Source organism: Dermacentor andersoni, chromosome 2 (assembly GCF_023375885.2).
Source record: "Dermacentor andersoni chromosome 2, qqDerAnde1_hic_scaffold, whole genome shotgun sequence".
In the NCBI taxonomy this organism is placed as follows: Eukaryota; Metazoa; Arthropoda; class Arachnida; order Ixodida; family Ixodidae; genus Dermacentor; species Dermacentor andersoni.
In genome coordinates, this window is record NC_092815.1 from 100609232 (window position 1) to 100623817 (window position 14586).

Here is a 14586-nt window from a genome sequence, read left to right on the forward strand (position 1 = left end):
TAACAGCGCAGCAACCAAAGACTCCTTGCAACTTTTTGTGGCAGCGGTGCGTCGTGCCGCATTCACATCGACTCAGGCCGCATGAATATCGACAGCAGCCATAAGCTACACATGAGCAAATGTTTGTCCAAATAGGCGTAGTGCTTGCACATGATGCCGCAAGAGAAACTGCGTGAAAACAAGAGTACTGCCATCGTGGCCTCTGAGATTGCACGTGGTGCCGTACAGAGAACTGTGGACAGTGTGCCGCTGCCACGTCCTCTGAGATGGCATCAGCGCGCACGCCAGTGCTATTTTGGAGGTCGCCGTAGCCGCACTGCCTCGTCCTGAAGCAAGCTGGAGACATGCCTTGAAAGCACGGTTACAATAGCATGCATGAAAGCAACTGACTTTCCTCACGGCTTGCAAAATTCACGCATGGAACTCGCTCATCTCAGTGGTCATAGTATAATTATTGCAGTTGGACTGGAGTGGGATGTGCACTGCTATGCGCCGAGTTCGGCTGTGCTTATGTGCTTGGGAACTTCGCGAGCATCCTCCATTTACCGTGACTGGGTTTGACATGTTCGTTGTAACAGTACAGCACTTTTAAAGGTCGTCGTTATATCTGGACGCAATTTCACTAAGCAGGGTCGAAAGATTGTAAATGCAGTAAAATGTGGTTATTGTAACCAATAATTCGTTATATCTGGAATCGTTATAAGGTTTCTACTTTACTTTGCAACCATCGCAATCATAGGTTTGAATCCATGCATCGAGACACCAGCCGTATTATGCCAACTAATAATGTGAACTCGACCCAAATGTTTGAAGCTAGCAAAGGGGCAAGCATGACCAATGCTCTGACCTCAATGCGGCCATTCTGGCACCCGACGACAAGCCAGTGGCTGTAGCAGCCCATGCACCAGATGGGCTGGAACTCCACATTGGCTGCTGCTGTGTAGTTGGACCCAATGCCTGGCACATCACCACCAGCTGCCATCGCCAGAGATGGTTCTTCACCGACACCCAGCGACTCCTTTACTTGATGCATGGCTAACTCCCGGTCCTCAGCTTCTCGGGGTGATGAAGGCATTTGCAAGTATGGTGTAACAAACCTGCAACCACAGGCACAGTGAAAAGAGCTTATTGTCAGCTACTAATTCTTATGTATGACATCCACGCTGTAGCAGTCCTGCACACTGAACCAACAATAAGTGATAGCTACATAACATGAATGTGCACCTCGACAACTTTTGTTAGTTAAGCGAGACAGAACTGACAGTAACACACTATTCAGAGACAGTGTTGGCCCTTTGTTGCTTCATATAAGATCACTCTAAGGGTTACAGTGCAGCTATCTATTTCTTTACTATTAGTATTGCAGACTTGCAGTTTAGTGATTATCGCACACTTGAGTTGAATCAGCAGCTATTAATACAGCCCCAGAAGATGATGGGAGCCAGTTTGGTGTGTAAACAATCTCATATTTCAGGTGGATTTTGCACCAAGCCAGGAACATTGCAAAAATAAAGATGGTGTACTTGGCAGTACATGCAGCACAAGCATGCCCTTCTATCACCTGCCTCGAGAAGTCGTATCCCTTGCTTCGAATGTCCTCGGGTGCAACACCAGGGGAGAGGCCAGCTGGGCTGCTTTGTCCCACAAAAAATTCGGGTGGATGGTCCCTGCCAATCTGGCTGCTGAGGCCGAAATCGCAGGAATCTGTAGGTGACGAACCGTAAGTAGAATCTGAAGAGAAGCTGCCACTAGCACGCAGCAGGGTATAGTTCTCTTGTTTTGGTCTTCTCAGTCTGCTTCTGCAAAGCACAGAGAATGAAGAGCACATAAGAACATCTAAATGTAATGTTAACTTTTCCTTGTAGCATAGTCACCTACAAGTTCTTGTTGCCAGACAGAAAAAAAGAACATATGCAGCTTACAGAAAAGGTTTCTGAACCTTGCTAGCAATGTTCAATAGGTGTGTGCAACAGCACTAAGAAATTATTGAAAGCTTGCAGCAACTACTAGGTGTGATGGCACGCAAATGCCAGAAGAGTGCCACTATATCCTCCCTACAGCATGCAACACTTCTTCACCTATGGGGACATAAAGGGGCCCTGAAAACACTTGTCTAACTAATTACAGACTGGTATCAGTATTAAAGTAAAACCTCGTTAATTTGGATTTCACAGGACCAACAAAAATGTGCAAATTAACTGAATGTTGAATTATAGAGGGTATCAAGAAAACAATCGATTTAGCCAAAAGAAATGATGTTTTAGTGGTTAATAATCCTCAAGCGAACAAATGCCTACTACGTCGACAGCCTTTTATTTACTGAATGAATGAGCAAATCTCATTACTATTTTATGCAAAATCAGTGTGGAAGTTCCAGTTCTCCTCATCTTGTGACTGATTGGCTCCCACAGCGGCGAAGGTCTCGCAACTTTCTTCGCAGCACGGCCACGGAGTGCGCCTTCATCTGAGACATTTTCACTACCACATGCACATCCCAATTATCTTTTTGCCAGTGAGCTGGTCACCAACAGATTGGCTGTCCATCACCATGTAGCCCGTGCTCTTCCTCTTCGACAGCTTCGCATCGAGTAAAAATGAAACAATTGTTTGCTGCAACCGCTGCGGACGACACCTCAGCAGCTATCGACGGAATCATGGACAGCGACTTTATGGTTCTGAAGGCATGCGGCTGACGCACGCAGAAAGCCACCATAAAACTACTAACTGCTGTAACAACTAAGGACAAAACCACAGTCGCTATCGATGCGGTCATGGACGACGACTACACAGTTTTGAAGGCACACAGCCAATGCATGCAGAGAGTAAAAATGAAGCTACTGTTAGCCGCAACCGCTGCAGACGAAGCTGCGGTCACTATCGGTACGATCACAGATGGCGACTATGCAGTTGAAGGCATGTGGCGAATGTGGTGTTATTTGCAGCGGTAAATGCAAGAATAAAGGCTTTAAAGGCACCAATAAGCAAGAAGCATCCTAGCGTTGCTACGATTCCGGTGTGTATGACTTCCGCTGATGACTATGGCAATGTGGACTCTGCCGCTTCGTATTGGTTGGATGCTAGTACTGTTGTTGCTGCGGCGCTCTAAGCTTGCCGAGCTCCGAGAGTTGTCCAAATTAATCGATGTGCGGCCAAATACGTTCGAATAATGAGAGTTTGATTGCATTAAGTAATGCATATGTCTGCCAAGACTAGAGGACAAGTTCGATTAGAGTTTCCGAATCAACGTAGGTCGAATTAACGAGGTGTTACTGTAAATTACGTCGCCTCAAGAATGTCCTGTCGCAAATATTTTTTAAATCCTTCAAGCACAAGCAAAACTAGACGTAGTTATAGGACTGATGAGTGGCTTTCTTTTTTGTTTCATTTACACCAGCTCACTGGAAGCTACACAGAGGAGATGGCAAGAAGGAGCAAGGGTGCAACACCCTGCTGGCCCCGTCCAAAAGTTGAACCCCTTGGTGGCAAGACAGCTTGTCGCGACCCTTCGTAGTAGGTGCGGTATCTACGCTATGCTTTTTATCTCGGAGGCTATGCACGGCAGATGCAGCAACACACAGCTGCTGTGTGTAGACCAGCAGTGCAAATCTGAAATGGTTTTAATGCGGTCGCATTCTTTGGGTACTTCATGCACTTTCCAGGGGCTATCTATGTATGTTTGTATCTAACCGCTTTACAGTCTACCTGAGTCACTGGGTAGTCAGTAGTGGAGTGGGCAGCGAGCTGCCATGCTGAAGAGAGAGATAAAACTTTATTATGTCCTTGATGGGGTTCAGGGGTGGCGGGGGTCGGGAGACTAACCCCCAATCCCTTCCTTCCTCAGACGGCGGCCAGTCCTTGCTTTCTGGCGGCGTCTTCGGCCACCCGGACGGCCCAGAGCTGCTCCTCTGGGTCCAAGCTGAGCAGCAATGTCTCCCACTGCTCGGCCGTAGTTATGATGCATGTGTTAGTGCGGGAGGTGTTGGTGGGTGAGGCTTTGGGGCATTGCCAGAGGATATGATCGAGGTCAGCGCGGGCCTCGCACGCTTTGCAGAGTGGGAAGTATGCATCGGGGTACATGTGGTTGTAAAGCACGGGGTTCGGAAAGGTTCGTGTCTAAAGGAGTCGCCAAGTGGTAGATTGAGACTTATTCAGTGTTTTGTGTGCTGGGGGGTAGCGTAACCACTCTCTGCGGTAGCGCAGGAGAATTTCTCTGAACGTGACCATTTGGTCCCGCGCGTGACCGCGATGCAGAACAGAGGGCTGGTCGGGATCGGAAGACGCAGGAGAAGGATGATGCGCCCGGTGCGCGAGAGCTCGGGCGGCATCGTGGGTGGCTTCGTTTCGAGCCAGACCTGAGTGACCAGGGGCCCAGATGATCTGCACGCGGCGTTGCCTTGATGGAGGAGTGCCAGAGAGAATCTTCTGCGCTTGGGGTGCTATCAGTCCTCTTGTGTAGTTACGAATGGCCATGCTGAAGTAACAGTGTTTGAAACCAACCATCGGACCGACTTAGGTCACTGGGTATGTGGCAATGTGTACATACATGCTGCTCTTCAACGAACCTCCTTCGTGCCGACATGGGTCACTGTAGACGCGGGACTGGGTAGGTATTGCTGTTCAAAGAAACTCTTTGACGCGGACTTGGAGTACTGGATCTGCTGGTACAGCCCTCAGTCTGTGCTGGTCTTCAACGAACTTCTTTGACGACAACATGTGTCACTGGGTATGTCCCAGAAGGTGTGTTCCACTCTTGAATGTTTTTGACACCAACTTGGGTAACTAGGTATGTGCCACTGGGAAGGTGCCGGTCTACAATGACGAAAATGATCCTTTAAGTTTATCTGATGTGGAGCGGAATCAAACCCACTATACACGGGTTCCTCAAGGACAGCAACTCTACACTTTAGCACATTGTGCCACAAATGCACTGGGTATGTGCCGCTCTTCAATGAACCCATCACCAACTTTGGTCACTGATTATGTGCCACAGGATGTGTGGCAAGTGAGGGAACAATTCTCAACATTCGCAGGCACCAGCGTGCCACACTTCTCGTATCAGAGGCCATGCACAAACTTCTTGGCAGTGCCACTAGATGACGGAGCCTGTCCAGAAAGAAGCACGAAAGACGAGCCCAGTTACCGCGTTACGATGTTTCTGAGTGCTTGCACGCACCAGCTCGCACCATTTCACAGCGGCGGCGCTAAATGGCACCCAGTGTTCTTAGGGAAGCATGAAAGAGGAGTCCCGCTGCAGTACACGCCTCATGCATAACTCGTTTTGACGGTGGCAATACTTCATATTACTATGGTGGTGCAATGCTAAATGCATTATTGTTGACAGTCATCGTAAAATGGGTTCCGCTGCTTTCAATACGGTAGCATTATTAGGGCACTTCACACACTTTTTGGAGGCTATCTATCTATGTATGTTTGTATTTAACCTTTCTCCCGCCTACCTGTGTCACTGGGTAGTCAGTGGTGGAATAGGGTAGAACTATGGGCAGCTGAGCTGAGGTAACCTGGTTCAAAAGCAACCATCAGACCAACTTGGGTATGTGGCAAGGTGTACATACGTGCTGCTCTTCAACGAACCTCTTTCCCGGTAATATGGGTCACTGTAGACGAGGGACTGGATAGGTACCGCTGCTCAAAGAAACTCTTTGAGGCCGACTTGGAGTACTGGGTGTGTGCACTCTGCATATGCTAGTCCCCAATGAACTTCTTTCGTGCCATCCTGGGTTACTGTGTATATGCCAGTAGGTGTGTGCCGCTCTTCAATAAACAAACTGACAACTTGGGTAACTAGGTACGTGCCACTGGGAATTTGCCTTCCTACAATGACAAAAAAAGATCCCTTAAATTTATCCAATGCTGAGCAGAATTGAACCCATGTCACAAGGGTTCCTCCTCAAGGACAGCAACCTGACGCGTTAGCAGACTGCACCACAAATGCACTGGGTATGCGCCGCTTTTCAATATACGTCTTTCACGCGAACGCTTTAACAAGCTGTGCCATGAACACACTGGGTATATGCTGCTCTTCAATAAATCTCTCGCCAACTTGGGTCACTGAGTATGTGCCACTGAGTGTGCAGCATGTGAGCCAACAATTCTCGGTGTTCGCACGCACCCAGATGCCACATTGCTTGTCTCAGAGTGTCTCGGCAGTGCCACTAGCAGTGCCACTAGATGAATCAGCATGTCCAGAAAGAAGTGTGAGAGGAGCCTGGTTGCTGCATGACGCGTTTCTCAGCCTTCGTATGCATCAGCGTGATGCATTTTAGAGGCCACATGCAGGCTTCACAGCAGTGGTGCTAGATGGCGCCGAGTGTTCTTAGGGCAGCTCGAAAGAAGAGTCCCGCTGCAGTACACGTCTCATACATAACTGGTTTCAACCATGGCAATACATTGTGTCATTACATTAATGCAACACTAATGCATTACCGTGGACAGTCATCGTGGGATGGGTTCTGTCTCAATTTTCTTGTGTCATCTTCAGATAACGGACATATACAGTAGTACCTCGTGCATACATTTAGGAAATAAATACACGAAAAACGTACAGACTCGGTAAAATGTACAATCTGGTCACTAAAAAAATTTAGCAGAATCCACTGTTGTTGACATCTATGTAATACGAAATGTTGCACAAATTGTTGCAGCACAAGACAGTAATGTGTGCCAATCTGGTGGAGCCTGAGCAGCCTGACATGCGTTTTGGCTTCAGCAAGCTCACATTAGCGATACTCAAATTCAGCCTATGTGAGCAGCTTCTTCGGGCGGAGCATTTCGGTGGTAAGTTTTGACATGCCCTCTCAGCAAGGATTGCTGTGACAAGAGACTCTAACACACTTTGAGCGAGTGGGGAGTCCGAGCGGCCCGCAACAGACACGTTTTGTCATTATAGGACGGTAATGGGAAATAAAAAGACGCAGTCTCACCCAAAAGGCGAAGCATTGGTTGCGATAGCAAATTAGCAGACAGCCATACGAAGTAAGGATGTACATTTATCAGCCGTCTCAACTTGTAAGCATTCACTTGCTAACTTAAAATAATAAGCATGGTGTCAGCTTGCACAGCAAACATGAACACATCACACTCAATGACTTCAGACACTCACTGTCAGAACGCTGGTGTGAGGAAACATTGAAGTGAAGTGACATTTGTGCTGTCTACCGCTTCAATGCAAAGTGAGTGCCAAGGACACACGGTATGCACAGAGCTATAAGCCACCGACGTACCTAGGCTCTGCCCCCAACACAGATCGCTTTCAAGATACGGATGCACGACCGTGCACAGCCGCCACATGCGTAGTTGCAGACACGCGGCAATGGTGTTATCGCCCTCGGACTTTATACGGAACTTCACAGAGACGCTGACACCCATACCACTGCCGACGGCAGAAATGTGCTTGGAGTGTCCACATAATTGCTATCGCAAAAAAACAATACCATGATGCCGCCAGAGCGAAACACGACGCTCACTTTGTGCTGCCTGCAACAGGGAACAGCGGGACCAAAACGAGAAACAGTGTGTGTCGCGGCATTTTCACGTAACAAGGCGGGTGTATACTGTGGGGGAGCTGCCATTGCGGGCTACTGCTGCTCTTGAGCACATGTGCCTCGTGCCTTTTCTTGTTCCTATGGAATCTACAGACCTGAGAACGCATCATACTGTTACGTTGCAGAAGTCACATATAAACATGTATTTACAATATTTACAAGAAATACAGCGATTCATAAACAAGATGGCTGTCAAGCCCGAGTCCATATGCTGTAGAACCTCGTATCAACGAGATTCTACAGCATATTTTTCATTTAACTCATATGAGGAATAATTGTATAACTGAGGATGTTCTCACAATCACGAAATCAGCCAACAGCTGTTGCTGGGCTGATGACGCTGCACAATGACATTGTAAATGATGAGATTGTAAATTCCCTGCCACATGCAGTGCAATTATAGTTTGGCTCACACATTCACAGGTGCCTCATTTACAGATCAGCAACAATTTCTTACTATGTTCAACAAGTATTTCAGGGCCCCATAAGAAAGCCATGCAACTCTTTTCCATAGCTACACAGCTGGGGGGGTATTCTCTAAGAGTCCATCTAGTGGACTGTCCATTTCGGCTGCTGCTGATTGGATGCAGCTGTACGAGAGAGGAGGAGACGAGCGGCCCTAGCCAATCAGCAGCGGCCGAAATGGACAGTCCACTAGGTGGACTCTTACAGAATACCCCCCCTGTGTTCCGATGATGAACAGCAATGTTGGTTATCATCTGACACCTCGTGACGTTGCTCAAATATCCCCCGAACAAGTTTGCACAACAGAAGAGGACAAGTTTCACCAACCCACCTTCTTCTATTGAGGATGTTGATGCACTCTCCTGTATTGGAGTCCCAAATCCTGACGTCACCACCAAGGTCAGAGCTGACTATCGTGTTGTCCTCGGTAATCATGTATTCGATTTCCTGGAAAACGTGGCCTTCACATTTGAATTTGAACCTGTGAACTTACCAGGGCAACTGAGAGACACTGAGCACATGCTGGTGGGTGAGCTGGTTATACATGATTACAACGAAGGCGCCAAATAAAGCAACAGACGAAGGAAGGCGACATGGTACAACCACGTAGGTGCACTAACAACTGAGCGTTTTATTTCTTGACACAGGAATAAATAGCTCCTGCCAAGGATCAAAACAAGAAGGAACAGTGCTGCCAATCTGCATCGCACAACGAAAACACGATACAGAACAGCTTCTAAGTGCCACTCCCAAGATACGCCAGTTCCTTTGTCAATAGAGAAACTGAGGCTTCACTGATACAATCATCACCCCGCTTCTTGATCTCAAGCGCTTCCAATATCTCCCTTGTCAGTTGATCATCAGCTCTGTTCAAAACAGAGGTTCTATTAAAATCTGGTATGCACTTGTGAGCCTTACAATGAGCACTAATGTGACCGGAAAGCTGGTTTTCCATCTTATATCAATGCTCATACCATCTGTCATTCAGACAGCTGCCCGTTTGGCCTACATATGATGAACCACATGACAAGGGAAACGAATAAACTACTTTTTTTTACACATCCGACATCCTTCTGCCCATGTCTTTTTGCACACATCTGTTTATTTTTCTGACGTCCTGCATTCACCTTGGCACACATCAAACCAAGACGTTTCGGAGCGGAAAATAAAACCCGAACACCAGCTCGTTTGTTTACTTTTTTCAGATTGTGAGATATGCTGTGAACATATGGGATGATAGCACACCTAGTTCCAGAAGTGCCTTCCTTCGTCCATTGTTTTATTTGGTCATCATCATCATCATCATCATCATCAGCCTGGTTATGCCCACTGCAGGGCAAAGGCCTCTCCCATACTTCTCCAACTACCCCGGTCATGTTTTATTCGGTGCCTTCATTGTAATCATGAGACATTACCTAAATATGCAATCAGCTCCTCAGTAACTGCTACTCCACCACACAAGTTAAGGCCCCATCACCAAGAAGCTCTCTCGTTTTTCATCCAGAAAAATGTGAACTGCACGTTGATGAGTCAGAAGTTCATCAGTGCACCCCTGTTGCTCTTAAGCATGCTTTTCTTCTTGTTTTTTACAACAACTAGTAAGGAATGATGAGGCTGAACCTACATGTCGGTTCACAGGCCAAACTCTTAGATTTCATATAGTACCACGGTAAAACCTCGATATAACGAACCATGATTTAACAAAATTCATGATGTAAACAAACTATTTTCATTTCCCAGTCTTAGTTGCATTGAAAACCATGTACTTATTTTTCACGATTTAATGAAGTAACTTTGTGGAACAGTTTCAATTGAACAATGTTTTTGGCCATTTCAATCATGCACTTGGAGCCTGTATGGCTAGTACATCTAGCAAAAAACTGTGTCAGCCAAGGAAAAAATTATTTCAAGCATCCTTCTGCATGAAAAGTTTGAGCGGCAAAACCACTGCCAAAGCGCGTGCGCCAGGATGCGGTCAGCAGGGAACACCGCTGCGCCATTTGTTGCATTGGTAAATGACTCAGAGAAAGACAAGAGCTGACGATTCCTTCTGCGCAAAAGGAATGCGGAGGGAGAGAGCGCGCGGTAATGTGATCAAGCCCGCGCCGGGGGGGGGGGGGGTCTGAGAGGGGCAGGAACGCACGCCTATCCGCCTACCACTCCACATGCAGGTCCATGCACGGCGGATGGTGCCTTCACATGCATTTTGTTGTCCCCACCCCTGTGTCTAGTGTTGGCGGTCGTGTAATCTCAAGTTTCCGAGACATGGTACGAAGCGCTCAGATGCATTGTGACTGCAATTTCGTGGTCATCGAGTGAGATCTGTTAACGTTTGCCTGAGCATGCATGACACCGATAAAACTATGAATGTTGCATTGTGCAGTCTCTTTGCAGTCGCCATCAATGCTCCACCATTCTGGTGAAACTGACTTTTCTTTATTTTTTTGTTTGTTGTTGCTGTTCACGACCAATACCTGTACTTTTTTCATTCTTGTTTTTAACTTGTGGATGGTGGATGCGGGCACTAAGCACAGTCAGCTATGGCACCCAAGATTTATGGCACTGCGTGATGCAACACACACAAATCTTGGACGTCGCGAGCCATGTTTATCCACTGCTCTCGATGCAATCTGCACCGCATGCAGTGGCGCTCATAACCGTGCTATTATGGTCCAACCTAACACTAAAATCAAACGACAATAAAGCTTTTGTCACACGAAGTGAATAAATACTACATTGTTGTTTTACCCTTTCATCCCACTCTCTCCGAGTTCTGTGTTCCGTTTTTGACAGGTAAGTGGGCAATCTCGTGCTATTTCGGTTAAACAGTACTATGGTTTAAGTACGTGCTTTTTCCTAGCTCTGGCCAACTACGGTTTAACGAGGTTTCACTGTATCAAGATTTAACTGTAGTATAAATAAGCGCAGAAATGACAGCACACAGTGCTTAATATGGCTCAAGATAAGATGCCCTACAAGTACAAGGGAGAAACATGCTCACAAGGTGTGCATTTGCATTCTTCCATTGTCTTCATTACAATTTTTTTAGGAAGCATATTGAACCAGCTTGACCATGCAGGTTGCTCTGCTTGGGACAACTTTCAAGCTTTGGCATATCATGGAATGACAGCATAATGTTACCTGGCTGTGTCCTTGCAGTTCGATGGGGTAGGTATCCATGACGAGAAAGGTGTCAGGGTCTCGGGACTGGTACAAGTTGGACCAACTGGACCTCCATTCAGCATAGTTGCGTGAGCACATGCACCGGTAAAGGGTCACAAACAGGTACACGATGAAGAGAACAGTTGGAATGGACAGAGCCAGCACCAGTGTAGCCTCAGCACTGCTTGCCGGATGCATCAGACCATTGACCGCATTTTCTGCTGGCAACAAATGGGGGGAGGAGGAAGGGAGTGGGTGAACCGCATTACTGCAACATCATACCAAATACTGCAACATCAATACCAGCATCAATATGACTGAAATGTATGTTGATACTGTAACTTTAATGACGGCCGCTTAGGTTAAAGTAGACGGTCTCAGTTGACTAATGTGTGGCAGTGGATAATGTGACTTGGTGTGTGTTCATAAGTGTAGGAAGTACCTACATTAACACATTAAAGAGCCCCAACATTGGAGCCTCATTTTACCATTTTTTTAATCTCATAGACAAATCATGTCCTCCTTAAGCTTAATATTCTAAGTTTTTAAACACAGAACAGAGATAATTCATGCCCTCAAGGGCAAACACAAGAAATGTGACCAGACTGCCAAAAAAAAAAAAAAAAAAATGATGTAGTTCCTGCAAGCCATGCTCCGATGACATCTGGCCACACTACGGACACAATCAGTCTAATGAAGTGATATGCTGTGGCTCACAAGCATAGGATGTGCTGTAAATAAGGTCACAGACTATGGTTAGCACATATACAACTTGCTGCAAGGACTGCACAGGTAAAAATTAAAGCATTTTCTGCTCATGGATCAATCTTTCACTATCGTGAGTCCTTAGAATTCTTTACAATTTAACAAAGTTGCTAACTTCAAGAATTCTCAGTGCTATTTCACATTGGCCGATTCAGGTTTGACACAGCAATTACAATTATGATAGAAATTCCAACCTTGCTCTGCGTCAATGTTGGGGATGATGCGCCAATTAGTATGGAAGACAGTCTTGTGATCGTCCACATGTCGCAATTCAACAGCCTTGCTGGCCGGTACTGGCACGGACAGAAAGATGGGTGGCAGGATGCTTATGTACCTGGACAGAAGACATTCAGCATAAAGGTCAGGTGCATCATTCACAGAAATGTTAAGCAAGCATCAAAGCATAAAAAAATTCACATAAAATGCAACTTCACACAGTAATGTGAAACAGGTTTCAGCTACATATCTACTTGCAACAGTGATAAAACAATTATGGGATTTAACGTACCGAAATAATGCACAGCCTATGATGAGGGATGCCAAAATGAGGGGGTCCGTGGATTACAGTCAACGTCCGATTTTTCGGACTCCATAGGAGCCGCGAAACATCCGAAAAATCGGGCAGTCAGAAAAAAAATTAATGCATGCATTTTACTGCGCCCAAGGGCTCAAATCGCCACAGGCACATCCGAAACATCTCTGAGGACCTGCCAGTACACTTACTAGGCATATAGGTGGTTGTAGTGTGATAGGAGACGGCAGGCGCACGCGTGTATAATCAAGGAATACTACCGTTCCCGTGACAATTACCCGTTCGCACTCTTGGTATGCTTCACTGTGTAACACTGCTGTATTTTGGCGAAACGGACTTTTGGGAACCAACTTATGCAATGCGTCGTGCTTTCCGAATGGCCGCATTTATGGAGCCCGTACCTTTACAATACAACGCCACACTACAACACCACAGATTGAACAGACAATACCCACCCCCACACAAGACCCTCTCACGTGAAGACGCCATAACATGGTGACAATTACAAACCAATACATACCCCCCATTTAAGCAGACTACACGCAATATACCCTACACTATACTCGTACAAATGCCCCCTTTGTAACTACTATGCCTCTCTATATCACACCACATTGATGTGCCCCAACGTGAAGACAGCCCCACAAATACCCAACCCAACGCCTGAGCAGTGGGAAGCTGCGCTGACTAGTCCGGACACTCGTAACCAGCAGCAACTGGTGTGACAGGCCTGGGAGACAGCAAGAGCCGAAGGATCCCTGGACTAAGGGCGCCTCTCGCACAAGCAGAAAGACACCTGATTGTCCTTTCTCTTTTTTAATAAATGTTTTTCCGCCTCCTCCTTGAAGCCATTGACGAGGATTACAAAGGCGGAGTCAGCGCCATTGCTAACAGCAACGAGTCTTTGACACGGACTAAACAGCAAGTAGCTCGGTAGCAAAGGTCGAAGTAGCTAGGCCTGGCGTTGCCGCGGTGATAGCTATGGCTGCCAGCATATCTACGTGCAAGAGCGTTGGTTCTAGGTGGCAAGATAATAAAAATGGTGGCGGTGGTGGCTTTGGTTAATGCCGTTTCGGACCTGCAGTCATGGCAAAAAGTCAGGAAAATCGGGCGGCAAAGGTTGTTTTTTTTTTTCGTCTGAAATTTCAGACGTTCTTATACATTGACTCTATGGGGTATGTGGCGGTGCCGCGAATACATCTGAATTATTGGGCACGTTTGAAAGATCAGGCGACCGGAAAATCACTCGTGGACTGTAATTTTAATCATCTGGGGTTCTCTAGCCTGCGCCTAAATCTAAGTGCACAAGCTTTTTTTCCATTCTGTGCCAATCAGAATGCACTTACCATAGTCAGAAATCGAATCCGCAACCTTGGGCTTAGCAGCAGAATAACACAGTCACTCATCCACTGTGGCAGGTAATTGCAATGGTAATAGCAGACGACAATGCACATGTAGCAATACTCAAAACATAGACCATACATAGTAATGCAATTGATCTATTAGTGCATGTTGGAAGATTCACCGACTAGAGCTGTATGGTCAGTCAACCACTTCTCAGGACATCACTTTCAGTGCCCATTCGTAGGAGTGATGGGATGCCTATCACTCCACTGAGACACTGTGCTGAATGCTGTCAGGCAAAAGTTCAATTCCTCCTACAAGTGATTGAGCGAGATTACTTCTCCAGTTCTAGAGGAGTTATTTTCTTAGAAGCATTTCCATCAAAAATGCAAGAAGGCAATCTAAATGTGCACTGCTGATATCCACTGGGATTGCTGTATGCAGGCTTTATACTGTGCTGCACAATTTTGTGAAAAATTTACACGTCCCAAACAGCTGCCTTAAAGTGGACACTATAGAAAACCAGGCAGTCAAGCTCCCTCTGGCACAGAGTCAAGCACATATTCAGTGGGATTTAGAAACACTTAAAACAGCTTTTTACAGCTGGCCATAAACTTGAGCTGTCCTGAAACGCGCACTTTCTTTACTTTCTTGTCTCGCTTCAGTGCATAATGATTCTTCGGTTGCAAACCCAAGAATGGTTGCAGCTTGTTTTATTGCAGCTTTAAGAATACCTGGATATAATATTAGCCTTTC

At 46.4% G+C, this 14586-nt stretch overlaps 1 protein-coding gene across 2 annotated transcripts in view; it reads right to left on the minus strand.

Moving 5' to 3' along the window:
- SCAP (SREBP cleavage activating protein) overlaps positions 1 to 14586 on the minus strand; it is a 100923-nt gene that overhangs the window by 19110 nt on the left and 67227 nt on the right. The window contains exons 17-21 of one of the 2 annotated variants that reach the window (XM_055076722.2): positions 12149 to 12288; positions 11169 to 11407; positions 8359 to 8474; positions 1566 to 1799; positions 848 to 1097 (exon numbers count right to left, since the gene is read on the minus strand). In XM_055076722.2, coding sequence (XP_054932697.2) covers positions 848 to 1097; positions 1566 to 1799; positions 8359 to 8474; positions 11169 to 11407; positions 12149 to 12288 — 979 coding nt within the window. Of the gene's footprint in view, positions 1 to 847; positions 1098 to 1565; positions 1800 to 8358; positions 8475 to 11168; positions 11411 to 12148; positions 12289 to 14586 lie in introns of both variants that reach the window. The other variant, XM_050188346.3, reaches the window with a different exon arrangement.